This window comes from Macaca nemestrina, chromosome 2, assembly GCF_043159975.1.
Source record: "Macaca nemestrina isolate mMacNem1 chromosome 2, mMacNem.hap1, whole genome shotgun sequence".
Taxonomy (NCBI): Eukaryota; Metazoa; Chordata; class Mammalia; order Primates; family Cercopithecidae; genus Macaca; species Macaca nemestrina.
In genome coordinates this window covers 101,228,886-101,253,873 of record NC_092126.1, presented here as the reverse complement: position 1 = coordinate 101,253,873, position 24,988 = coordinate 101,228,886, and the positions used below count along the sequence as shown (strand labels likewise).

At 44.7% G+C, this 24,988-nt stretch overlaps 1 protein-coding gene and 1 pseudogene across 4 annotated transcripts in view; both read right to left on the bottom strand.

The window, feature by feature from the left end:
- Nucleotides 1–24,988, bottom strand: part of LOC105480195 (DLEC1 cilia and flagella associated protein) — a 68,285-nt gene extending 43,297 nt beyond the window's left edge. The window contains exons 1-7 of one of the 4 annotated variants that reach the window (XM_071091453.1): nucleotides 24,109–24,247; nucleotides 21,173–21,315; nucleotides 19,333–19,483; nucleotides 7,078–7,188; nucleotides 4,515–4,714; nucleotides 4,082–4,302; nucleotides 2,631–2,709 (exon numbers count right to left, since the gene is read on the bottom strand). In XM_071091453.1, coding sequence (XP_070947554.1) covers nucleotides 2,631–2,709; nucleotides 4,082–4,302; nucleotides 4,515–4,714; nucleotides 7,078–7,188; nucleotides 19,333–19,444 — 723 coding nt within the window. In that variant the 5' untranslated portion in view covers nucleotides 19,445–19,483; nucleotides 21,173–21,315; nucleotides 24,109–24,247. Of the gene's footprint in view, nucleotides 1–2,630; nucleotides 2,710–4,081; nucleotides 4,303–4,514; nucleotides 4,715–7,077; nucleotides 7,189–19,332; nucleotides 19,484–21,172; nucleotides 21,316–24,108 lie in introns of all 4 variants that reach the window. The other 3 variants (XR_011619960.1, XM_011738743.3, XM_011738744.3) reach the window with 3 other exon arrangements.
- On the bottom strand, nucleotides 12,221–14,194 carry LOC105480194 (serine/threonine-protein phosphatase 2A 55 kDa regulatory subunit B delta isoform-like; annotated as a pseudogene).

Genomic DNA, 24,988 nt, shown 5'->3' with positions numbered 1-24,988 from the left:
CAGGAGTTCAACACCAGCCTGGGCAACATGGCAAAACCCTCTCTCTACCAAAAATATAAAAAATTAGCCAGGTGTGGTGGTGCATACCTGTAATCCCAGCTACTCGGGAGGCTGAAGTGGGAGAATTGCTTGAACCCAAGAGGCAGAGGTTGCAGTGAGCCAAGATCTTGCAACTGTACTCCAGCCTGGGCAACAGAGCAAGATTCCATCTCAAAAAAAAAAAAAAAAAAAGTGCAGATACTCACTTGCATGTCATGTAAAAGTCTGATTAACCTGAGATTGCCATACTATAAGGAAGCCCAGCCCACATAGAGAAGCTATGTGGTGTAGACAGATGTTCTGGTAGACAGCCTCAGCAGTCTATCTACAACAGCATCAGCAGCATCAACCCCACCTTTTATGTCACTCCTAAGCACTGACTCTCTCCAGCAATGGCCTCAGACATTGTGGAACAAGCCATTCCCATTGTGCTCTGTCTGAATTTTTCACCCAAGGAATTTGTAAACATGATAAAATGATTGTTTTAAGTTGCTGAGCTTTGGGAAATTTTGCTTTGCAGCAATATTAACTGCAAAATCTCTTAAGAGTTATTAACCTGGAGATTTCCTTCACCTCTCCCCTATGTTGGATCTCTTGGTACCACATTCTATGCCTTTCTCTTCTTTGGTTTCCTCATTTCTATTAGAGAAGAATGTTCCCTGGGAGGCTCCTGAGAAAGGGTACATGGGACATAAATTTTTAAGGACTGAAAATCTGTAATGTTTTTATCCTTACACTTTATAGTTTATCTGGGTAAATAACTGTTATGAACATCAAAGGGATGAGAAGTAGGCAAAGATCAGAGGAAAGACTGTTCCATGGCAGTCTATGTCTACCTCATCTACAGCCTCAGGATCTCCAGGCTCTGAGCACAGGCTTCCACAGCAGGCATCTGCAAGCCCTGAAGAAGAATATCTTCCATATGTCCATGAGCAGCTCTCCCTTTTCCCTATTCTACTCCCTGACATGATTTTAGCTCCCTTCCTCTGGGTGTTTGCCAGCTTCTACAACTGTCCTTAAAATGTGATGGCCAGACACAGAAGTCCCAGACACAGAAGAAGTGCAAAAGACAACACATTACTGTTAAGTCCATGGAGTAAGCAAAATGCTTCCTCTAATGTTCAGCATGTAGAGCTACCATATTGGTCTGCTTTTTGCCATGAGTGGTTGAGACATTCCTAAAGAATTATGGATATGCAAGTGTTCTTTAAACTGTAAAGTGCAATCCGTGTGTGTGTGAAGGGATTGTTATCACTAGGCCTAGTTGTCTTTGCACCTGGTGAGCAGAGTTGGCGATGGCTAAGCTTGGTCTCGACCTGATTCCCCAAGATGGTGGGAGGCTTTTAAAAGAAAGAAACTGGGAAAAAGGAACGCAGAAAGTCTCTGCTCTTGCAGGCATTATTGGATGTACTGTTAAGACGTAGAGGACGGTAAGAAGGAAAGGGGGTTCAAATATGTATACGTATTTGCTTACGGCTCAAAAAGAAACAATGGAAGAACACAAACTAATAGAAATAGTTACCTATAGATATCAGGAAAGTATAAGAAAGAGGAGGAGATAGGAATCAAAGTTAGAGGGAAAGTTTTGTTTCTGTTTTTTAAATGGAAAATCAAGCTAATAAATGTAAATGGAATAATAAAATTAGAAATTACCATTTTGTAAGCCCTTTGGCAGTCATCTAGGCTGTTAACTATTAAGTGCAAGTTTGATAAGAACTTTATAGGGAATGAATCAGACTTTCAACACCTGATGCCATTCATAACTGACCATGGGAAACCCAGATCCCACGCTTCCTCCTGATGCCATTCATAACTGACCATGGGAAACCCAGATCCCACGCGTCCTCCTAATGGAATGCAATAAGAAATACACAGTACCACCAAAGAAGTATTCTTGTCAAAAAAGAGGAAAAGTGGAACTTGAATCTCATCAAATCTCTCTATATAATGACCAGTTTGTGGAAAATACGGAAGATAAAAGAACACGTTTAAAGTCACCACAATAATGCAATTAGCCAAATCCAGGGTGTATGGAATTGCAGTTTCTTCAACAAATAAATGGCATTTTTAAAAAGCAAGAGGTGGGAGAGGAATTATTATCAACTAAAGGAGAATTAAGAGGTACTTTAATCAAATGCAATGTTTAGATTTCTGATGCAAAGAAACCAAATATAAATTGACTTTTGTTTAAAACAAATGAAGATCAGACATAGATGGATATTAGCTGATATTAAGGAATCATTATTAATATGGCTGGGGGTGACAGTGGTACTATGGTTACTTTTTAAAACGCTTATCTGTTAGGGATACTAATTGATGTACTAACTGAAGAATGACGTGATATCATATTTTCCTTACATGACTCCAGCACATACATGTGCATATAGACGCACACGTGAAGAGGTTGTAGGAGTAATAGATAAAACCACATTGGCAAAATGTAGATAACTGTTGAAGCTGTATGTTGGGCACATGAGGAGTTGTTATAGTCTTTTCCCTAGTTTTGTGTACAGTTGAAAATTTCCATAATAAAGACTTTTTAAAAATAAGAAAGCAGATGGGGTGGGAGCTGTAAAGAAACGAATGTCTACCTCATAAACTGGACCAATTTCATAATCTGTGAAAAACCCAATTGGTGGCTTAGCTAGAAACACTGGAGTATCAGCACAACTGTGGGATGAGAAAAGAGGGAGAAGGTTGTTAGTTTCATCCATACAATGAAATAGTAGGCAGTGACTGATTAATGTAAAAATAAATACATAAAGGTCATCAAAGACATTCACAATATGCCATTTGTTGGGGTTTTCTTGGATCTTATTGTTAATGCAGATTATAAAATAATTTTACAGTATGATCCAATCTTTATGAAGACATATTTCGTTTTCAATATGCACAGGAAAAACTCTACATGTTTAAACACTAATAGGTAACTGGGTTTTTAATGTAGGTATCTCAAATATTTGTCTTCTCTAATCTTTTCCTCTCCTCTCCTCTCCTCTCCTCTCCTCTCCTCTCCTCTCCTCTCCTCTCTTCTCTTCTCTTATCTTCCCAACAGGGTCTCACTCCGTCACCTAGGCTAGAGTACAGTGGCACAATCCTGGCTCACTGCAGCCTCTACATCGCTGTGCTCAGGTGATCCTCCCACTTCCACCTCCCAAGTAGCTGGGATCACAGGTGCATGCCACCACGCCCAGCTAGTTTTTGTATCTAATTTTCCTTAATAAAAAAAATTAGAGGTCTAATAAAGAAATGTTAATAGTTTTAGGCTTATTAAAATTATGAACCCATGAAGCAACTCATTACTTTCATAAGGACAATTACTTATATATAGGCAAAGCACTCTTAAAGAAAAATCACAGTTTACACTATTTATTTATTTATTTATTTATTTATTTACTTACTTATTTATTTTTTTTGAGACGGAGTCTCGCTCTGCCACCCAGGCTGGAGTGCAGTGGCCGGATCTCAGCTCACTGCAAGCTCCGCCTCCCGGGTTCACGCCATTCTCCTGCCTCAGCCTCCCGAGTAGCTGGGACTACAGGCGCCTGCCACCTCGCCCGGCTAGTTTTTTGTAGTTTTTAGTAGAGACGGGGTTTCACAGTGTCAGCCAGGATGGTCTCGATCTCCTGACCTCGTGATCCGCCCGTCTTGGCCTCCCAAAGTGCTGGGATTACAGGCTTGAGCCACCGCGCCCGGCCTACACTATTTATAATTAATCAAATTTCAAATGCTGTTATTATTCAAGACCTATGCCTCTAATGGGATTGCTTCCATTTGACCCAGATTCCTCCAATGTAAATAAAAGGCCAACACCAACCCCTATTTCTCAAGACCCCTGGCAGGTCAGAAAAGCATAAACCCAGGACTCTGGAGAAGGTCCAAAGGCCACACCAGTAGGTGACCCTGCAGCCCTGCTCTGTTCTGATACTGCTACTCTGCCTCGAAAGTCTAGGGACCTCTACAGCCAGACCAAACAGAGGACCATCTAGGTTAACTCTAAAGAGGCAGGTTTTCTGAGAGTTCAAGTCAGGGAAAGGCATACCTCTGTTCTGGCTCTGTACTCTGGAATTCTCCTATCCGTGCTGGCTTCTTTGGAGGAAAAACAAGAGACTTGCCTCCATATGGAGTGTTAGGAGGAAAAAAACGGGGGTTTTTTAGGAAGTGATTCCGACTCTCCATTCTGGCAAGCAGAAGTCGGTCTAGTTCTCTCTGTGGCACACGTAAGTGGTTCATCCAGTTTTTATTCTTGGGTTGACTTGCTTTCTTTGAAACATACAAAAGCATAGAGTCAATGACAGGCAAAGGGACTGTGCATGTTGACATCTTGACCAATTGCATGACCCATAGATGGCCAACAGAAGCTCTACTCTATTTCGCGATGGATTCATCACAGCTTCTCATGTCATCTGAATGCCTCCCCCTTCATTGCCTCTCTGTCCCCCCAAACACTGCTGTGTACAGGCTTCCAAACTGACCTTGAGAGGTTCTCTGGTCCTTTGTTTGGCCTTAGGAGTTAAACTCCACGTCAGGCTGTCCACAGTGTGGTCTAACTCATCTTCGAACTCAGCAAGCTTCTTCCTGCATGAATCTTCAAGCTTCTTGTTTAGCTCTTTCTTTGGGACGGAACGCTTCTCACAGCTAAATGTCAGTTTGGAACATCCAGGTAGGGAGATGCCTACAGCATCAAGGGAACAAATTGAATTACTGTAGCAAGGTGAGGAGGTGGGCATCCCTAAGATGCCCAAATAAAACCACCAAAGCCACAGTTAGCTTGATCTTTCTCTAAACTTTCACATTTACCACACTAGCTATAATTGCTCTTCAACATATGAATTACTCCTGGAACTTATTCTATGTATTCGAAATGGCCAGGCATGGTGGCTCACACCTATCATCCTAGCACTTTGGGAGGCCAAGGTGGGAGCATCACTTGAGCCCAGGATTTGACACCAGACTTGGCAACACAGTGAGAGTGAGACCCCATCTCTACCAAAAATAAATCGGAAAATGTGCTGAGTGTGGTAGTGCATGCCTGTGGCCCCACATGCCCAGGAGGCTGAGTGGGGAGAATTGCTTCAGCCCAGGAGGCCAAGGCTGTGGTGAGTTATGGTTGTGTTCTGTGCTCCAGCCTGGGCAACAAAGCAAGACTCGGTCTCAAAAACAAACAAACAACAACCAAAGTTAGGACTAGAGTGTCAGAATATTTTCCGACACGGTCAAAGAACATGAGTAGACCACTGTCACACACACATGCATGTACACACACCCCACACATGAGCACGCTTTCTGAAGAGCTCACATGTAGACACACCCCATACACGAACTTTCTGAAGAGCCCACAGAAGGAATGAAAGTTTGTATGAGCTTTTTACACCCTTAAGATCATCCCCCAACCCCTGGCTGAGCGCAGCGGCTCACGCCTGTAATCCTGGCAATTTGGGAGGCTGAGGCAGGTGGATCACTTGAGGTCAGGAGGTCAAAACCAGCCTGGCCAACATGGTGAAACCCTGTCTCTACTAAAAATACAAAAAAAATTATCCAGGCATGATGGAGGGCACCTGTAATCCCAGTTACTCAGGAGGCTGAGTCTGAGGCAGGAGAATTGCTTGAACCCAGAAGGCAGAGGTTGCAGTAGATCACGCCACTGTACTCAAGCCTGGGTGACAGAGCAAGACTCCGTCTCAAGACAAAAGAAAAAGAAAAAGAAAATCCCCCTCAAAGGTTAAATGAGAGCATTCATTGCTAGCAATAATGCAATCAAATGGATACCATCATAAATCTCTTAGCACAATGCCTGGTTACTTCTCAATACGTGTTAGCCCTATTCTTACTGACCTGCATAAGATAGTGAGTTTCTAACTAACTTTAAAATACTAAGTGGCGGCCAGGCACAGTGGCTCATGCCTATAACCCAGCACTTTGGGAGGCCGAGGCAGGTGGATCACCTGAGGTCAGGAGTTCGAGACCAGCCTGACCAGTATGGAGAAACACCATCTCTACTAAAAATACACAATTAGCTGGGCACAGTGGCGCATACCTGTAATCCCAGCTACTTGGGAGGCTGAGGCAGGAGAATCACTTGAACCTGGGAGACGGAGGTTGCGGTGAGCCGAGATCATGCCATTGCACTCCAGCCTGGGTGACAAAAGCGAAACTCTGCCTCAAAAAAAAAAAAAAAAAAAAAAAAAGAAACTAAGTGGCTTAGTACTCCATGACACTTGATTCTGCTACCTCTTTCTTGCCTTACTTCCCTATGCAGCTCAGACCATCAGTGGAACTCTCCCTAGGAGCACCCTCAATTTTCTAGATCCCAATCTTCCCACCCCAAACACCTTCTCAGCCCCAGAAAATCAAACAGTCCCTCAACCGGAGCTGTGGGAGAGCTTGTCTTCTGAGCCCAGCATGCTAGGCTATCCTGATATCTGTCCACAGAATCCACGTAGGGACTTCTCCCTATCCACGTAGGGACTCTTCCAAAAGTCTAACTCCCTGCTTAAGCCCACATCACAGCCTCCCACCCCACTCATTCTCAGAATATCTTGCCTCCCATATCACAGGAAACTGGCCCAATGTCACATACATGTGCATACCCTCTCTGCCTCTCTACCTAGCCTTCCCTATATTCTGAGAGGATGAGAAGCTGCACTCTTCATGCATGGGAAAACCCATAGGTCCATGTTCCAACTCATCAGGAACATGCTCCCTTGCTTATCTATGTCTTCAGTTTTTCCTTCTCTTGGTTTTTCAACTACAACTCCAAACATTTACATAACTCTTGGTGTTGGGCAGCAGATGTGGGCATCATAGTCCACATGGAGAAGACTGGGCTTCAGTAATACAGGCTGGGGAGCACTAGTGAGAAACTGGCATGCTCAGATGCTCAGATTTGACTTTCCCAACAGTCACCATCGAAATTAAAGAAAAGGGGGAAAAAAACCTCTGAGCAAGGAAATGGCAGCAGAGGTGGCCAGTGTGGCCCTGCTACTGCAGAACTTCCCCCAAATGATATCAGAGGTGCTGAGAGCACAGAAGCATTACCTTTAGGTGCAGGGTGAAACGGCACTGTATCGGTGTAGTAATCTTCTGGGGAGATCAAACGATGTTTCCGTAGCAACTCGCTGTCTATACACCATCTGAAGACACTCTTCACTTCATAGAAGGGAAGGGGAGAACAAGGTGTTTCCAGACAGACTGACCTTGAAGAACCCACACCCAAACTTTCTTCATCCTCCAAGTCTAAACTATCTAACAAAATTCCTTCTCAGAACCCTGTGGGAATGTTGAGATTTAAGAAGCTAATCAAGTATCTATCAGCCACTTACAAGAGGCCAACCATTGGGCAAAGCTGTGTTGTATTATCTGAGCTAAAATACTGTTGCAGAGAAGTCTACAAGAAAACAGGATTATGAGAAATACGGTAGATTGAATAAATGGTCCCAATTCTTCATTCCTGTCTGTATCCAGGCCCTTGACTGTGTAACTCTGCAGTGCCTGCTACTAGAAATAGTGCACTTCTTCACCCCTGACTGTGGCCATGTGATGTGCTTTGGCCAATGAGATGTTGGCAAAGGCTTGAAATGCACTTGTGCAGCTGAGCCTTCCCTCTTGTGGCTTTGCCATCATTGTGACAAGAGCTTCCCTGTCCCTTCATCTTAGACCCCAGAGGGAATCCAGAGCAGACCTGAGCCTGACCTACACAAGGAGACACGCCTAGCTGGACCCACAGCTTAGAGCCAGTCCAGCCAGCCAAGCCCAGCCAGCTCGGCCAATTCCCCACTGACCTGCAGACACAGGAGAGAGAAAATCTCAAGAGAGGGAAGGTGATAATTAACGTCTATGGGTGATGAGCCCAGAAATAGTAGCTTTTTATAACATATTTTTATAACATATAAATAACATTACTTATAAGCATTCCAAAGAATTAAAACTAGCAATGGCTACCTTTGGCAAGTGGACTGAGGTTGGAGAGGTGAGGTGGAAAAGGCTTTTTTAAAAATAGACTTTATTTTTTAGACCAGTTGTAGGTTTGCAGCAAAATTGAGAGGAAGGTGCAAAGATTCCCCATATACCTCCTGCATGCACAACGTTCCCCATTATCAACATCCCCCACCAGAGTGATACATTTGTTACTCCTGAAGAACCTACATGGACACATTACTATCACCCGAAGTCCTTGTTTACATTACAGGTCACTCTTGGTGGTGTACATTCTGTGTATTTGTGCAAATTTATAATGTACAGGTGGAGGCTTTTTATTCTTCATTAGAAGTTCTTCTAAACTATTTGATTTTTAAAAGCCATATATATTTATTACTTTGATAAAAATTAAAGAAAAAATAGGAAGAATATAAGACATTTTCAGCTTTTACACAGTTTTATTATCACTTATCAATTCTTGATAGGCAATGCCAGCCTGGGAGTGGGCATTTCCACACTGTAAACAAGACAGCCACTTAGCCGCCCGCATCGGTCCTGGCCTCAGGTAGGGGACAGTGCAGCCACGCTCAAGAGCAAGCGGCTGTGTCCAGTTTTGCGGGGCAACCTAGAGCACCAGCAAGTAGTGTCACACAGGGGATGAGGACTGGGCAGAGACAGCACTGAAAAATCTCATTCCCCTTCATCCCATCCCTCAACAGATGTTTCCAGGCAAGAAGATATGGGAGTGTTTGTAAGAGTGAATGGAGTAAGCAAATATTACCAGGAGAGCTTTTGGATATTCTTAGGGATGTATAATTTAAGTATACTTCACAATATTTCAGATACATCAAGAGGAATAAAGAATAATACAGTGAATATCCATGTACCCATAAGTCATTGCTAAGACAGTTAACCCCCACCATATTTTGAAGTTACAAATTCTTAAAAACAAAACTTCGCCTGGCCAACATGGTGAAACCCCGTCTCTAAAAAAACAAAAAACAAAAAACAAAACTTCTGCATGTCTTAAATATAACATGTCATATGTCATCACACCTATGTGATCCATGTAGTTCTAATCATCGATTCTTACTGCTTTTTAGTATACGATAGACAATAACCTACCTGTCCATTCCTCTAAGGATGCACCCCTGAGCTGTCTTCAGGTGTTTGCTATTTCAAGCTTCTGAATACATTTTCTTGTCTGTACATACAAGAAGCTCCCAACTGGACTTGTTGTCACCAACGAGGCCCACAAAAGGCAGTGGTCTCGCCCACTGACCTTCACCCCTTTCCCTGACGTCATCATCATCATTCTGTGTGAAAGGACATCCCTCTGGCTTTAATTTGCTGATCAGTAAGGATGAGCATTTTTATTTATTTTTCCATTTCTGCAAATTCCCATTCATGGGTTTTGCTCTTTCCTAAGTGAGCTGTTTGCCACTTTCTTATTGACTCCTAATTCTTTATGTATTCTGGATACTAAATCTGTTCGTTATATTTGCTTTTGTGTATTTTGTTTTCACTTTTTTTTTTTTTTTTAAGGTAAAAGCAAGTTTATTAAGAAAGTAAAGGAATAAAAGAATGGCTACTCTATAGGCAGAGCAGCCTGTTTTTATTTTTTATTTCAAAATAAAGAAGTTTAAAATGTAATGCAGTTGGCTGGGCATGGTGGCTCACGCCTGTAATCTCAGCACTTTGGGAGGCCGAGGAGGGCAGATCACTTGAGGTCAAGAGTTCGAGACCAGCCTGGCCAACATGGTAAAACCACACCTCTATTAAAAATATAAAAATTAGCCAGGCGTGGTGGCGCACGCCTATAATCCCAGCTACTCAGGGGGCTGAGGCAGGAGAATCACTGAACCCGGGAGAGAGAGGTTGCAGTGAGCCAAGACTGAGCCACTGCACTCCAGCCTGGGCAACAGAGTGAGACCCTGTCTCAAAAAACAAAAACCAAAAACCACTAAATTTAACTACATTAATTTTTTTTGTTTGTTTTTTGGAGACAGGGTCTCGCTCTGTTGCTCAGGCTGCAGTGTGGTGGCGCAATCTCAGCTTATTACAACCTCCACCTCCCTAACTCAGGTGATCCTCCCATCTCAGCCTGCCAAGTAGCTGGGAGGCGCATGACACCACACTCAGCTATTTGTGTGTGTGTGTGTATATATATATTTTTTGTATAGAGATGAGGTTTCACCATTTTGCCCAGGCTGGTCTCAAACTCCTGGGCTCAAGTGATCCACCCAACTTGGTCTCCTGAAGTGCTGGAATTACAGGTGTGAGCCAGCATGATCAGCCTGAATTTCTTAATGTTTTCTTCACTATTTGGGCTTTTAGGACCTTGTTAAAGAAGTCCTTTTGTCTCCGGAGCTCATGAAGATGCTTTCTCATAGTATCTTCTAGGCTTTAAAACATTCAGAGCTTATTTGCTGTGTGGTGTTGGTGAGGGCTCTAATTTTTCTCCCCGCAACCCAGATAACCAGGGTCACGCAGTTGACAGAGCTTTAGAGTCCATGTTGCTTTCCGTTGCTCACACTCTCACTGACTGCTCTGTTCATCTGCCTATCTCAGACTCACACCCTTTCTCCAGGACCACTCTCCTTCTGCTGGAAGTATGTTCTTCAGTGAGTTCCTTGAGTCTCACTCTCCTGAGTTTCCTGTTGTGATAAATTCTGTTTCCCATCTGGAAATGCCTTTACCATGAGCAGATGCTTGAACAATCATCTATTTCAATGCCTGATTCTAAGCTGACGGTGAAGAGTTCCAAGTCACACTCACTGTATCACATGGCTTCCGGCTCCTACTATGGCCACTACAAAGTCTACTCTCAGTCTCAGCATCTGCTCTCTGTAATTTGTGTTTTTTCCTTGGCTGCATTTAAGATGTCCTCTTTGCGCTTAGTGTCCTGCAGTTTCATTATGATATGGATGTGGATTTCTGTGCTTCCTGATTCTCTGTGTTCAGGCTTTCATAAGTTACAGAAAATTCCTGGCCATTGTCACTTCAAGCCTCACGTCCCCACACTTCTCTGTTTAAATGTGTGCTGTGCCTCATCCTGACCTCCACACTTCTTATGTTTCATGTTTTCTATCTCTTTGGCTCTCTAGTCTGCATTTCTTCTGATTTTCTTTTCCATCTACTAATTCAAAATCTCTGTAGCCAAAATGGATCTGTTGTTAAACCCATAGTTTCATCTATTGTACTTGTCATTTCCAGATGTTCTCTTTGATTCCTCCCCAGTCTGCCAGGTCATTTTTAGTGGTCTTGTGGCTCCTGGTTCAGGCTGTTTCCTTCCTTTAGTCTGCAAATATCTCAAGCATTCTTAGTTTAATTTAGGATGTCAAAGGCTGGGTTCTCAGAGGTTCAGTTCCGCTGTGGTTCTGCTGACTTACTCGTGGTGGCTTTTTCTGTATATGCTTGGTAATTTTACCTGTGAGCTCACGTTTAGCTGGTTTTAATCTGGGGAAATCCAGAGAGACCTGGGTGTGCTGGGAGCAGCCACCCACCATGCATGTTCTCACTAAGTTTGCAAAGAACACCATTCTTTTAACCTGAGCCACTTCTCAGGGCTGTGCTTATAGCAAGTGGCAATGAGGTCATGTTTCTTCTGGTCAAAGTGCAGGTTTGTTGATTGTCCACTGAAAAAGCTGTGAATTCTCCATCTCAGCATGCATCAGCCATGACACCAGCCCCACTGCTTGCACAGCATCTGCCTGGGCCCCTTGTGTCACCCCGTGGGAAACCTGTGCCAGCAAGAGGCTCATGCTGCTTGCTGTGCTCCAAGGACCCAGGAACCTCATGTCTTCAGTCAACATCTGTGAAACCCTAGGCTGGCAGGTTAGTCTGTAAACAGAGTAGAAGCCAGACCCAGAAAAACGTCAGTCTCTCCAGGTGCCTGCACGCTGCCCTCATGGAGGCAGGAGAGCTCCTCAATGTGAGTTTTCCAGATCACGCAGCTGCCACCAACACAAACTTCAAACCTTTGTAATAGGAAGCTATGCTTACACATCTCAGGGGAGCTTTGGCCACCCCAATGCATGATCTCAGATAAACTTCCCTCTGGACTCCAGTCGACAGAGGCCTCATCGTCTTTGAGGGCGCAGTTCCAACTCCACACCTCATGTGGTCCAAGGCTTCAGCTCTGTGCCACAAGTTGCTGGTCACAGGAAGCAGTGGTTCCTGCTTTTGGCTGATGCACCCACGGCCAGCCAGGGGTGTGGGGTTTCTCTCGGAATAAATGCCTTTAGAGGCTATGGTTCTGGTTTCAGCTCCCTCTTCGTCTCTGGCCGTTGGGAGATTTCCCTTGCTTATTTGTGAGTTCAACTATGCACCTATCTGAACCGTTCCAGCAACATTCAAAGCTATCAAAGATTCTGCATTTCTCATAGAGAGAGCAGAGCTTGCTGTGCAGGTACTCGTGGTCCTGGTGGGTCTCCACCAACCTGCTTTCTATGTTGAGGTCCCACACCTTCACGGACAGGTAGTTTCTGGTCATCAGGTACTGCCCACTGTGGCTAAATCTTACATTAGGTATGGATGAAATTATTTGTGAGAAGAAGGACCTGCTGCTGGGATCCTGAGGCTCTTCAAAAAACTTGGGAGTGCCTGTTGCACAGGGCCAAGGAGCCATGCTGCTCGGTCCATGGTCCCTTTGCTGCTACTGTAGACAAGCACGTTGCACTGGTGTGAGTGGAACTTGGCTGCCACAAAGACTTCCGTCAGCTCCTCCATGTTAGCAGGTTTGATGTCTACCACATCAAAACGTCTATCTGTGATTTCTAAGTGTCATAAATTAATTCTCAGGTCATTGATAGTGCATAATTCTAAGTGGATCTTGAAGTCATCCATCTTCATCATTCAAGTTATAACTTTCTGCTCTTTTATCTCAACCACTTCTTTTCCATAATTTTATAGTTTTATCATTTGTAGAGAGTAGAAAATGAGCAGCGTTCTCTTGTAACCATCTAATTTTATTTTTTCCTCAATTTCTAGACTTTCCTAATAGCCAAACTGTGGTTCATGACCTTTAAAGGTACTGTAAACATTATATTCTCCCCTAGAATGAGGGCGGCTTTTATTCTCTACTTCCTGCTGAAAAATAACTCTGCCCTCCTTGTCTCCTGCCACAGGAGCTCCAGAGTAATTAAACTCAACGGTGGAAATGATATCTGCTGCAGAGTGAGGCTATGTAGCCCCCTGGTCACTCACTGCTGGTCATCAAAGCCTCTTCTGGCCTCTCCCCCGCGGCGGATCTTCAGTCATGTCCTCCTCGATGGCCCCATCGACTTGTGAGAAGCACCATTGGAACTCATTGCCCACCAGCAGCAGCCGCCTCCAGCTCCTGTTATGGCAGCAGGCAGCGGGGACAGGTGGGGTTGGGCAGGGACCATGGTGGACCAGGGAGGAGGCTTCTGTGCCACTGCCGCTGAGCGAACAGTCCCGGTTGTCACCACCGCCCAAACAGAAGACTTGTTGGAAGTTTTCAAACTTTGTTGTTTGTCCCATTAGCCAAGATTGCTCCATGTCGTAAGACACGGTGCCAGCCAGGTGCGGTAGCTCACACCTATAATCCCAGCACTGTGGGAGGCCAAGGTGGGCGGATTGCTTGAGCCCTGGAGTTCAAGACTAGCCTGGGCAACACAGTGAAACCTCATCTCTACAAAAAATACAAAAATTAGTGGGGGTGGTGGTGCCCATCTGTGGTTCCAGCTACTCCAGAGGCTGAGTTGGGAGGATCCCTTGGGAGGTAGAGGTTGCAGTGAGCCAGGATAGAGCCAATGCCCTCCAGCAAAAAAAAAAAGAGAAAGAGAGAGAGAGACATGGTGCCTTTGAATGGTCTTTCCTTTTGGAGGTCTCCCATAACCAACCTATCAGTGAAGACACACCTTCCCCCATCACATATGTTCATTGAGAGTTCCGTCAGGAAAACAGAAACCAATCTGTGTATATCAAATATTAAAGGTTTTCATACAGAGGATTGCAGACTGAGGGAAATAATATCAAGGAAGCCATCTGCTATAGTTTAGGAGTTTGTTCCCTCAAATCTTATATTGAAATTTGTTCCTAAGGTTGGAGGTGGGGCCCAATGGGAAGTGTTGGGTCATGGGAGTGGACCCCTCATGTGTAGATGAATGCCCTGGGTGTGGGCAGGCAGGGAGTGAGTCCTCACTATATTAGCTCACCTGGCCCCCCCGGGCCCCCCACTCACACTTGCCTTCTCGCCATGTGATGCCTGCATGGCTCCCCTTTGCCTTCCCCCATGAGTGGAAGCAGACTGAGGCTTTCACCAGATGCCCAGTATTCCAGCCTGCAGAATGATGAGCCAAATCAACCTCTTTTCTTTATAAATTACCCAGTCTCAGGTATTCCTTTACAACAACACAAATGGACTAAGACATCATCATTAACAACTTCAGCCAGCAGCACTGAAGCAGGGCTTTCGTAAGATGCTATCTGGAAACTCAGCCTGGGCAACATGGCAAGACCCTGTCTCTACTAAAAATACAAAAAACTAGCCGGGTGTGGTGCTGTGTGCCTGTGGTCCCAGCTACTAGGGAGGCTGAGGTGGGAAGATCACTTGAGCCCAGGAGTCAGGGGTTGCAGTGAGCTAAGAGTTGCACCACTGCACTCCAGCCTGGGTGACGAAGTGAGACCCCGTCTCCAAAAAAAAAAAAAAAAAAAGTTATCTGGAAGCTGTTTTGAAACTCACAGCCACTAATTCATGTGCCTACTACTGCTTTTTGAAATAAATGGCCTTCCTTTCCAAAACTCACCAAGGGCCTCTCATCAGCTGACCTATCCTGGAAGCACAAGGGGGAGGTGCCTTCTGGGAAATGTACTCCCTGATCTCTCCTTGGCGACAGAGACTTTAGCAGGGGGTAACAGCAATGCCAAGTTGACACAAGCTAGCCCAGTTCCCAAGGACTTTGGTGATGGCCTATTTAAAATATCAAAAGATAAGACTTCTATACAAAGGATAAAGGCCATGTGACAAGAAGATGTATCCTCTCTTCTGATACAATTCTTTCCACAGTCCTGCCCCAGGGTATGGGTGGCTATGTGCTGTGTCTGCAGGAGCTGTCAGGCCTGGACATGTAGCCTGTGAGCCTTGGAAAAGCCTGTTCTGGCCTTGTGACCATCTTTTCTCCTCTGGGAAGGGTGGGCTTCCTATGCTAACACTGTGGCTCCTGGGCATGGCTCTGCGAGGTCTTGGATAATGTGGACAAGTTTCCAGCAAGGGACAAGAAAGAATGAAAGCACAAGATGTTCTGCAGCATTCTGATCTTTCTCCCTCCCTTTCGAGAATTTACATATGCTTGCCACTTTGTCACATTTGTATTAGCAAACAGAGAAAGGTTGCCTCTATGCCTCAAATAAGAAACTTTTAGGGGAATGTCCTCATTGCCAGTTATCTAAGTTATAAAAATAAGTTACCTTGCCCTTCTCTGAGAAGCAGACACCAGAGGGTACCCATGGAACTGGATTAGGGTGTCTACTTCTTCACTTCTTAAATAAAAGAAAGACACATTACCAGCAGAGACCTGAGAAACCAGGGCAGATAATGTCTGATTAGAACTTAATATCATTCTTGGGTAAAAATAAAATGAAAGTCATTGAAAAATTCTCCCAACTGACATTTGTCTCCTGGTTCTCAATGTTTTATTTCACTTTCACTAAAAAAACAAACAAACAAACAAACAAATCAAAGTAGTTAATTATTTAATCTCTAGCCAACAACAACAAAAACGGGATAGTAGCTGACTCCCAGGACTCAAGGAACATCAGGCAACCAGTAAAGGCTCTGGAAATTTGCTACCAATAATCTCTGCCAAAATCCACATTATCTAGGCCACCATTGAGGGAGGGGTCCTTGCAGCTACGCTCTGCTGTGGTGGAGGAGGAAACAGGAAGAGATACAAAACCTGTGCCTGAGTGTTACTGTTTAATGGGACTTGAGTCTCAGAGGTCTGGCAGGCCTAACAAAGGATAGGGCTTCTGCTGCTCAGAGCCACACTCTAAGAGAAGTCATCAACACTCCTGAGACACTGTGGCTAATCAACAATCCTTCCTCCTCCCGATAGAAGAAAGCTATGGGTTTTGACAGCAGACACACCCAGGTTCAAATCTAAGTCCCACTCCTTCCAAGTTGTGGGGCTTCAGGGAAGTCGTTTGATCATCTAAGTTTAGTTCCTACACCTGTAAGATAGAAAGAAAACCTACCTTACAGGGTTGTCGGGAGGATTTAGTGGGATAACCTGTGCAAAGCATATTAGCATCTGGTCCCCAGTAGGTCCTCGTAAGTTTAAATGCCTTTCTAAGGACACTGCATTTTCCACTTCTTCCTCCCTCTAGATCTTTCCCTCTAGGCCACAGATATAACAGGTCTTCTAAATATACTGTCTTTTCTGTCTACTGCACTGAAAAATGATAATTTTCAAGCATTCAGGGGAATAGGTCAAAGTCTTTGCGGGGAGTGGTGGAGGGAATAAAAGGAATCAGCGTTTCTTGAAGAAATGGCTGATTCCAGATCTGGGGCCAGAAATACCCAAGATGAACCTGGAACATCTCACCAGCTCAGAAAGCAAGGAAGTTATCAAAGACAGCTGATTGTCAAATGAATCAGCAGCTTGAAAAGGCTCTCTGCCAAAGATGGAATAATTTGAGCACCAAAAGGATAATAAATAATTTGCAGTCATGAAATCCAAGAGTCCACAATGATACTAAAACAACCAAAAAAACTCATTAGTCACCTTTGGCAGATGTTAGGGGAACCCACTCAGTATTTTAAACACTGGCAAATAAAGGGAAAGAATTAATGCTGCCCATACTTTGGGGTAATCAAAGTAGTTTCCAAAAAGTTTATCTTTATAGAAGTACTTCAGCTGACAAATAAATAAAGAATGATAGAATTATTATTATCATTAGCATTTCATTATCATTTGTAACCCCGAATAAAATAACAAAATAAAAGGGCTGCCAGCATCACGAAAAGAGAGATATCAACCACATATCATGTACCTCCTGAGGGAAACACACAGCATCACCTATGAAGTGCTCTTTCCCCACCACCCAGTCTGCATTGAACCTAAACCTCATAAAGTCTCAAGAACTAATTACAGATTTATAGGAAATACAAGGAAGAACAGGTTAAATGACACCATGATGCTGATATCAGTAAAATTCAGACTATGGGCAAGTCTATAGGGAAAACAACCCAATTTTGATTATAGGTAGTTAATTGCCCCCTCAGAGCATTGTTAACATTCTGAGATGCAAGTTTTCAGCTTTTTTTTCATGCATATATACTATAAAAATGGGATTATCCTAACATTGTTCTGTGACTTTTTTACTAAATTAATAAATAGCAGACAGCCATCTATATCTACAACACAGGTATAATTCATTCTTTTAAACAACTTTGTAGTATTCCATAGTGTGGATATGCCATAATTCATAAAGTCAACTTATCTTTGCGTAGTTACATTTCTAAAGGATCACTCTTTAAACTTCTGCATTAAGAAATGAGTTTTCAGTGAATGCTGGTGGTTGGGCGATGGAGCTTTGATGAGGAACAAGATATTGGTGTAATCTGAGAATACCTCTCTACAAAATGCTAATCAATTATAATCTGATTTAGAGAATTTAATGCAGAAAATCCTGGCAGACACCAACCCACTCAGGGGATAGAGGTTAATACCACGTGACCCTCCTGGTGTGCTGCAGTGAGATGAACAAGGAATAACTTTATGTGGTGTTGTTGCCCAGAATGTGTGCCTAAGTCTGGTTATGGGGAAGCATCAGACAGAACCATCCCCATCCTACAGAATATAAGTCTGGTCAATAACTCTCAGGAAGATGAAAGGCAAGAAAAGATCAAGGAATTGTTCCCAATGAAGGCATCTAAACAACAGACATGATAATTGCATGTGACATGACTTCCTGGACAGGATCCTGGGCCTGAGAGGGGGAAAAGCCACAGTGGGACAGTCGGTAAAATTTGAATGGGATGTCAAAGTTTTCCAAATCAAAATGGAGTCACTTGTGTTAAAAAAAAATACCCTGACAAATGGAGCTGGGGAAGGCCATGCATAAATGCCTGATAACAAGAATTACCACAAAAGACACCTTGTATTAGTCCATTTTCATACTGCTGTGAATAAATACCTGAGACTGTGTAATTTATAAAGTAAAAGAGATTTAATGGACTCACAGTTCCCCATGGCTGGGGAGGCCTCACAATCATGGTAGAAGGCGAAGGAGGAGCAAAGGCATGTCTTACATGACAGTAGGCAAGAGAGTGTGTGCAGGGGAACTGCCCTTTATAAAACCATCAGATCTCATCAGACTTATTCCCTATCATGAGAATAGCAAGGGAAAAACCTGCCCCCTGATTCAATACCTCCCACCAGGTCCCTCCCATGACATGTGGGGATTATGGGAGCTATAATTCAAGGTGAGATTTGGGTGGGGATGCAGATAAACCATATCATGCCACAAAAATCACAACCTCACAAAAGGTCATTGCAACCTTACACACACACAAAAATCTGCCCGGCAACTGCCTGTTTAACCTCAGACTGGTACTACTCTTGTTAATGATTCTTTAGCCAAGGATAATTACTTCAAAACCATCATATAATCCTCCTCACGTTTCCTTTAAAAACCTTTGTCTTCTGGCCGGGCGCGGTGGCTCAAGCCTGTAATCCCAGCACTTTGGGAGGCCGAGACGGGCGGATCACGAGGCCAGGAGATCGAGAGACGATCCCGGCTAACACGGTGAAACCCCGTCTCTACTAAAAAATACAAAAAAACTAGCCGGGCGAGGTGGCGGGCGCCTGTAGTCCCAGCTACTCGGGAGGCTGAGGCAGGAGAACGGCGTGAACCCGGGAGGCGGAGCTTGCAGTGAGCTGAGATCCGGCCACTGCACTCCAGCCTGGGTGACAGAGCAAGACTCCGTCTCAAAAAAAAAAAAAAAAAACCTTTGTCTTCCTTTACCTCCCTGAATATGCACACAGTTTGCAATGGCACATGTATTCCCATTGCAGTGCCCATCATTTTCTTTTAGAGAGTCTCTCTCTCTGCTATTTAGGTTGACAAGCATCTGTGGGTCAGAGGTTAGTGTTGCACAGAAACTGATTTCCAGGTTGTGGGGGTTACATGCTGGTTATGTAGGACAGTGTCCCTGTTTTGGAGATACACATACTGAAGTGTTTTGTGGCAATGAAATATTCTTTTGTGGTAATATTCATATCATCATGTCTGCAACTTGCTCTCCAAGTATCCAGAAAAAGCCTAGAGAGTGGGCGATGGAGCAAACACAGTAAAATATCAACAGCCTGGGAATCGGGCGGGCATATGGGAGTTCTTTATACACACCTGGAGGCAACTTGACAAGGCTCTCAAGGTCCTGTACTCCAACCTGGCTCATGACCCGCTCGTTTTCCGCAATAGCCCGTGCTTGGGCCTGAGTGATATGTCTCTCCAACATTTCAAACTCATCCAGCCGCTGCTTATAGAGCTCCCGAATCTGGCAGGGGGATGATCAAATGCACAGAAATATGGTGAGATTACTTACCATTACTTAGCTTTACTCAGCCCTACCCCAGGATCAGGGCTTCCAGTGAAGCATAGAATAGTCAGAGAACTATTGCAACCATCTGGTCTGACCTACTGGATCTGAAAACTGAGACCCATAGAGGGGAAAGGTTTAAAGGTTTCATAGTCAGGCCAGTAACAGACTCGAGCTTGGTCACCTGTCTCCTGGCTTCACAGTAAAGAGAGCTGCCATCCAAACAGTGAAATACCAAATACAAGTTAGCACACTTCCTGCGGTGCCACCCAGATCCCCATTCAGGGAAGGACTTGTTCCCTAGCTACAGGGAACGTCATCAGCAGACAGCCCCTTCACAGTCCACCTAAGCTGCCGAAAAGGAGTCACCTGAGACCATGTCTTTTCTGCAGCACCCACATCCTGTGTCAGAGAGAGGCAGGGGTATAAAGGCCTGGCCATTTTGACCCAAAGAGAGAAACTCTGACAGGCAATACTCTCTCCAGGGCAACCTGCTGCATTTGTCAAAGCTTGTTGACAAATGCATCATCAGAGTTCGGCTTCTTCCGTGGCTCACTCCTTCTTCCGTTCCCTTCCCCTCACAGGTGTTGATAGCTAACAAACACCTGTAGCCCAAACTCTGTCACAGTACTTGCGCCCAGAGAGTCCACTTGGATGCCCAACATACTCCTCAAGACTCATTACAGATTGACTAGTCAACCAGCCAAACTTCTGATCCATATTTTCTGGTTCAGACTTCTCGAGGCAAGAAGCAGAGAGCTCATGGGTATGGGTAATATGAAAGAGTTCACATTAGCCAGGCATGGTGGTGTGCACCTGTAGTCCCAGCTACTTGGCAGGCAAGGGAATTACTTGAGCCTAGGAGTGCAAGATCAGACTGGGCAACACAGTGAAACCCTGTTTCTTTCTTTTCCTTTTTTTTTTTTTTTTTTTTTTTGAGACAGAATTTTGCTCTTGTTGCCCAGGCTGGAGTGCAATGGCATGACCTCGGCTCACTGAAACCTCTGCCTCCCAGGTTCAAGCGATTCTCCTGCCTCAGCCTCTGAAGGAGCTAGGATTACAGGTGCCCGCCACGATGCCCAGCTAATTTTTTGTATATTTTTTAGTAAAGATGGGGTTTCACCATGTTGGCCAGGCTGGTCTTGAACTCCTGACCTCAGGTGATCTACCCACCTCAGCCTCCAAAAGTGCTGGGATTGCAGACATGAGCCCCTGCCCCCAGTCTTATTTTCCTCTCTTATTTATTTATTTTTTAGAACTGGAGTCTTGCTTTGTGGTTTAGCCTGGAGTACAGTGGTGCAATCACAGCTCACCCCTGCCTACTCTTCCTGGGGTCGAAGGATCCTCCTGCCTCAGCCTCCAAGTAGCTGGGACTACAGGCATACACCACCATATCCAGCTAATTTTTAAATTTTTTGTAGAGATGGGGTCTCAAACTCCTGGACTCAAGTAATACTCCCATCTCAGCCTCCCAGAGTGCTGGGATTACAGGCATGAGCCACCATGCTCGGCCAACCCCATTTCTTTTAAAGAAAAAGAAAAAAACAGTTTATGTAGGAAGACAGTGTTCCTTATTGTATTCTTAAAGTTGGTGGGATTGCAAAGATGTTTACTTAGTCATTCTTTTAATAAAGATTTATTGCGTACCCAGGCGTGGTGGCGGGCACTTGTAATCCCAGCTATTCGGGAGGCTGAGGCAGAAGAATCACTTGAACCCAGGAAGCAGAGGTTGCAGTGAGTTGAGACTGCACCATTGCACTCCAGCCTGGGCAATAGGAGCGAAATTCCACCTTAAAAAAAAAAGATTTATTGTATAATTACCATTTACATTTGGGGAAATGAATCAGATATGGTTTCTGCTCTTAAAGAGTTTACAGTTTAGCAGGAGGGGCCTGGCAAGGATACAAATAGGTGAAATCAACTCTTAAAAGTGCTATGATAGCATATGAATGAGGATATAAGGAAGGCTAAGAGGAAGTAACTAAATCTTTCTGGGGTCAGGAAACGCCTTTCAGGAGACAGTGGCCTGGGACAGTTCCTCAAATATAAAGTACTATGTTCTATGTCATGTGTTTTATTATTTGGGTCTGCTGACAATCTCTGACCCTAATTTTTGGATGTAGGAATTAGCATCTTATCCAAATAACAAGGCCAACTATCACTTACTGAGGGCTTACCGTGTTGTAAATACTCAATATTGTAAATGCTTTACTGTATTGACTTATTTAATCCTCAAAACAACCAACCCATGGGGTGAATATTATTATCTGCATTTTAAAGATAAGGAAACTGAGGCATATAGAAGTAAATACCACCCAAGGTCATATAGATGGTATGTGCAGGAGCCAAGACTTGAACCCAGGGTGTATGGTTCCAGAGCATTTGCTCTTAATCATTAGACCATGCGATATCTCTATAGGTGGGCCTGGGGAAGATCAGCTGCCAAGGGGGTTATCTCAGGCAATGCAGATACTCATACGGAAGAGTGATTATTGCTTCTCCCAGGGAGAACGAATTTGAGTCCTGTACAGACAGTCATATGGCAGTGACATCTAGAGACAAGTGAGGAAAAGGAAAGAACAGACGATGAAAAAGGAAAGAGGGAGAGGAATATAGGTATAAGAACAGCAACATTGCCAGGCGTGTTGGCTCACGTCTGTAATCCCAGCACTTTGGGAGGCCAAGGCAGGTAGATCATGAGGTCAGGAGTTCAAGACCAGTCTGGCCAACATAGTGACACCCTGTCTTTACTAAAAACACAAAAAATTAGCCTGGTGTGGTGGTGTGCGCTTGTAATCCCAGCTACTTGGGAGGCTGAGGCAGTAGAATCACATGAACCCAGGAGGTGGAGGTTGCAGTGAGCTGAGATTGCTCCACTGCACTCCAGCCCAGGCGAGAGTGCGAGACTCTGTCTCAAAAAAAAAAGAAAAAAAACAAAAACCCAGCAACATTACAGAAGTGGAATAACAGATGCCTGCTCTTTTCAAAGTTTCTTTTTTTGTAATTACAAAATTAATTCATGTACATTGCAAAATTCAGACAATATAGAAATGTGCAAAAAAAAGTTAAATGTCCCATAAGAGTATTGTTAACATTTTGTTGTAAAAGTTTTCAGCTTTTTTTTCCCATGCATATATATTATAAAAAATGAAATTATCCTAACATTGTTCTATGGCTTTTTTGCTAAATTAATAAATGGCAGGCCAGGCGCGGTGACACATGCTTGTAATCCTAGCACTTTGGGAGGCTGAGGTGGGCAGATAACTTGAGATCAGGAGTTGGAGACCAGCCTGGCCAACATGGTGAAACCCCATCTCTACTAAAAATACAAAAATTAGCCAGGCATGGTGGTGCATGCCTGTAATCCCAGCTACTTGGGAGGCTGAGGCAGGAGAATCGCTTGAACCCAGGAGACGAAGTTGTAGTGAGCCAAGATCTCGCCACTGCACTCCAGACTGGGTGGTATAGTGGCTACTTATAGGACAGATACTGAGAAAATAGAATCCAATGAACTGGGTGACTGGTCGTGGGGTTTATAGGTTTATAATGCTCCATATATTCTGGCTCATGTGAATGACAGGGATGTGAGTCCAAAGTTCAAGGGCAAGGTCTGGCTGGGTAGGCTGAAGTCTTAGCAGAGTGAATGTGGTGACCCATGAATCACAGAGTACAGGGTCTCAGCCAGGGGCTGCACTTGAAGAAGCCTATAACCCATGGAGGGGGCGAGGCTGGTCCTATAAGTATCTCATATACTCTATGGGTCTTCATTTTGTTAATGTCTATCTACCTCAGCTAGGTTGAAAGCTACAGAGGACAGGTTGCGTGTGTGAGGGTGGGTGTGCCCGAACACTGGCGTTTTTATTCACTGCTGAATCCCCACTGCCTAGAACAGAGTATGACATCCAGCAGACATTCAACAAATGTGTTAAGTGAAGGAATGACTGAGGTTAAGGACGTGGGATGCATGTCACTTAAGGGGCAGGTAGAGGACAGAACAGAAAAGAGAAGAAGAAGATCTGAGAGGCAGGAGGCACACCGGGGTAAAGGATCGGGTATGGGAGAAGTGCCCACAAGTTTAAGGGAGTCCTGAGTAGTGTGGCCAGCAGAGGCGGACTCAGCACAGAGGTCCCAAGTCAGCTGGTTTTCTCCTTGTACAGACGAGGAAGCAGAGTTGCTGTTCTAGAGACTAGACACACTTCCTAAAATCTGCGCATGAATGGCCAGTCAAGATTGTGATTTGTGATACAAAGGCACCCCAAAGCCGAGTGACTTTTGGCTTTATCACCTCCATGGAACAACTATTCAGCGGTCTGCCACAGTCGTTCATTGATATACGCAATATATAACGTATGTGTCTAGAGAAATACAGACAGGTGCTATAGATATATGCCGCACGTTGTGTGGTATGTGTGGTATTTGCATATATGTGTGTATGGATAGAGTGTCCTTCCACTAGTAATGTCGGGCCCACTTCGGCATGATGGGCTGTTTCTCAGCTGCAGCCCCAGATCCTGGAACAGCACCTGGCACCTGGCCGGCGCTGACGCGTGCAGAGCGCTGAGTCCCCGGCACCGCCGCGTTACCTGCTGCAGCTGGTCCAAGAACTCCTCGTGGCGTTTATTTTCGCTGCCGCGGGCCTTGATCAAACTTGCGCTCACTTCGTCGCCGATGACCTCGGCAGAGTACAAGTTGCGGAAGACACCGGTGAGCAAGTGCGAGATATCTTGGGTGCGCAGCGAGGAGGGGCGCAGACGAAGCAGCTGAGGCTCGGGACGCGGCGCCAGCGCAAGCTGCGTGAAGCGGCGGGGCCGGGCTGCGAAGCTGTAGTGGAAGCCCTCGGAGTAGGAGAGGGAGGAATACAAGGACTTCCAGGTGGGCTGGCTGGGGCTGCTGGACTCGGCTGGTGGCGAAGTTGGCGCCCACATTGTCCCCTGGCACTCGTTGGTCCGGGACGCTAAAGATCCCCGCTTTATGGATCTCCTGGTCTCCATGGCAACTGAGACGCGGCTAACTCCCTGCTGCGCTTCTGCTTCCGGCCCTACCCCTTCCGCCTTGCCTTTCTCTCGGATCACGTCATCGCTGTGGTCATCGTAAACATTCGCATCTTCAGCATCGTCCTTTTAAAAGTGAGCTTACTAAGTGTGAGGACCCATGGAGAAAGGTTTAATTGACACAGCCAGGCCTGTCTGCAAAACCTTGTACCTAAATACCTACCTTCATCCATTCTTTAATTTGTTAAGCAACTGTTCATTCACTCATCATATTTATTGTGTAAAGATTGTGTTTCAGGTCTGTGCTGGTAGCTCAAGATACCAAAGAAGTATGATGCTGCTTCTGCCTTCAGGAAGTGCGCAGTTGTGTATGTGTGTGTTTGTGATGAGGGCGGTGGGTGTGGAGGTAACAGTAAAACAACTGTACTTTAGTGGATTAAGGCCAAGGTGGAGATAAATATTGGTTGTCATG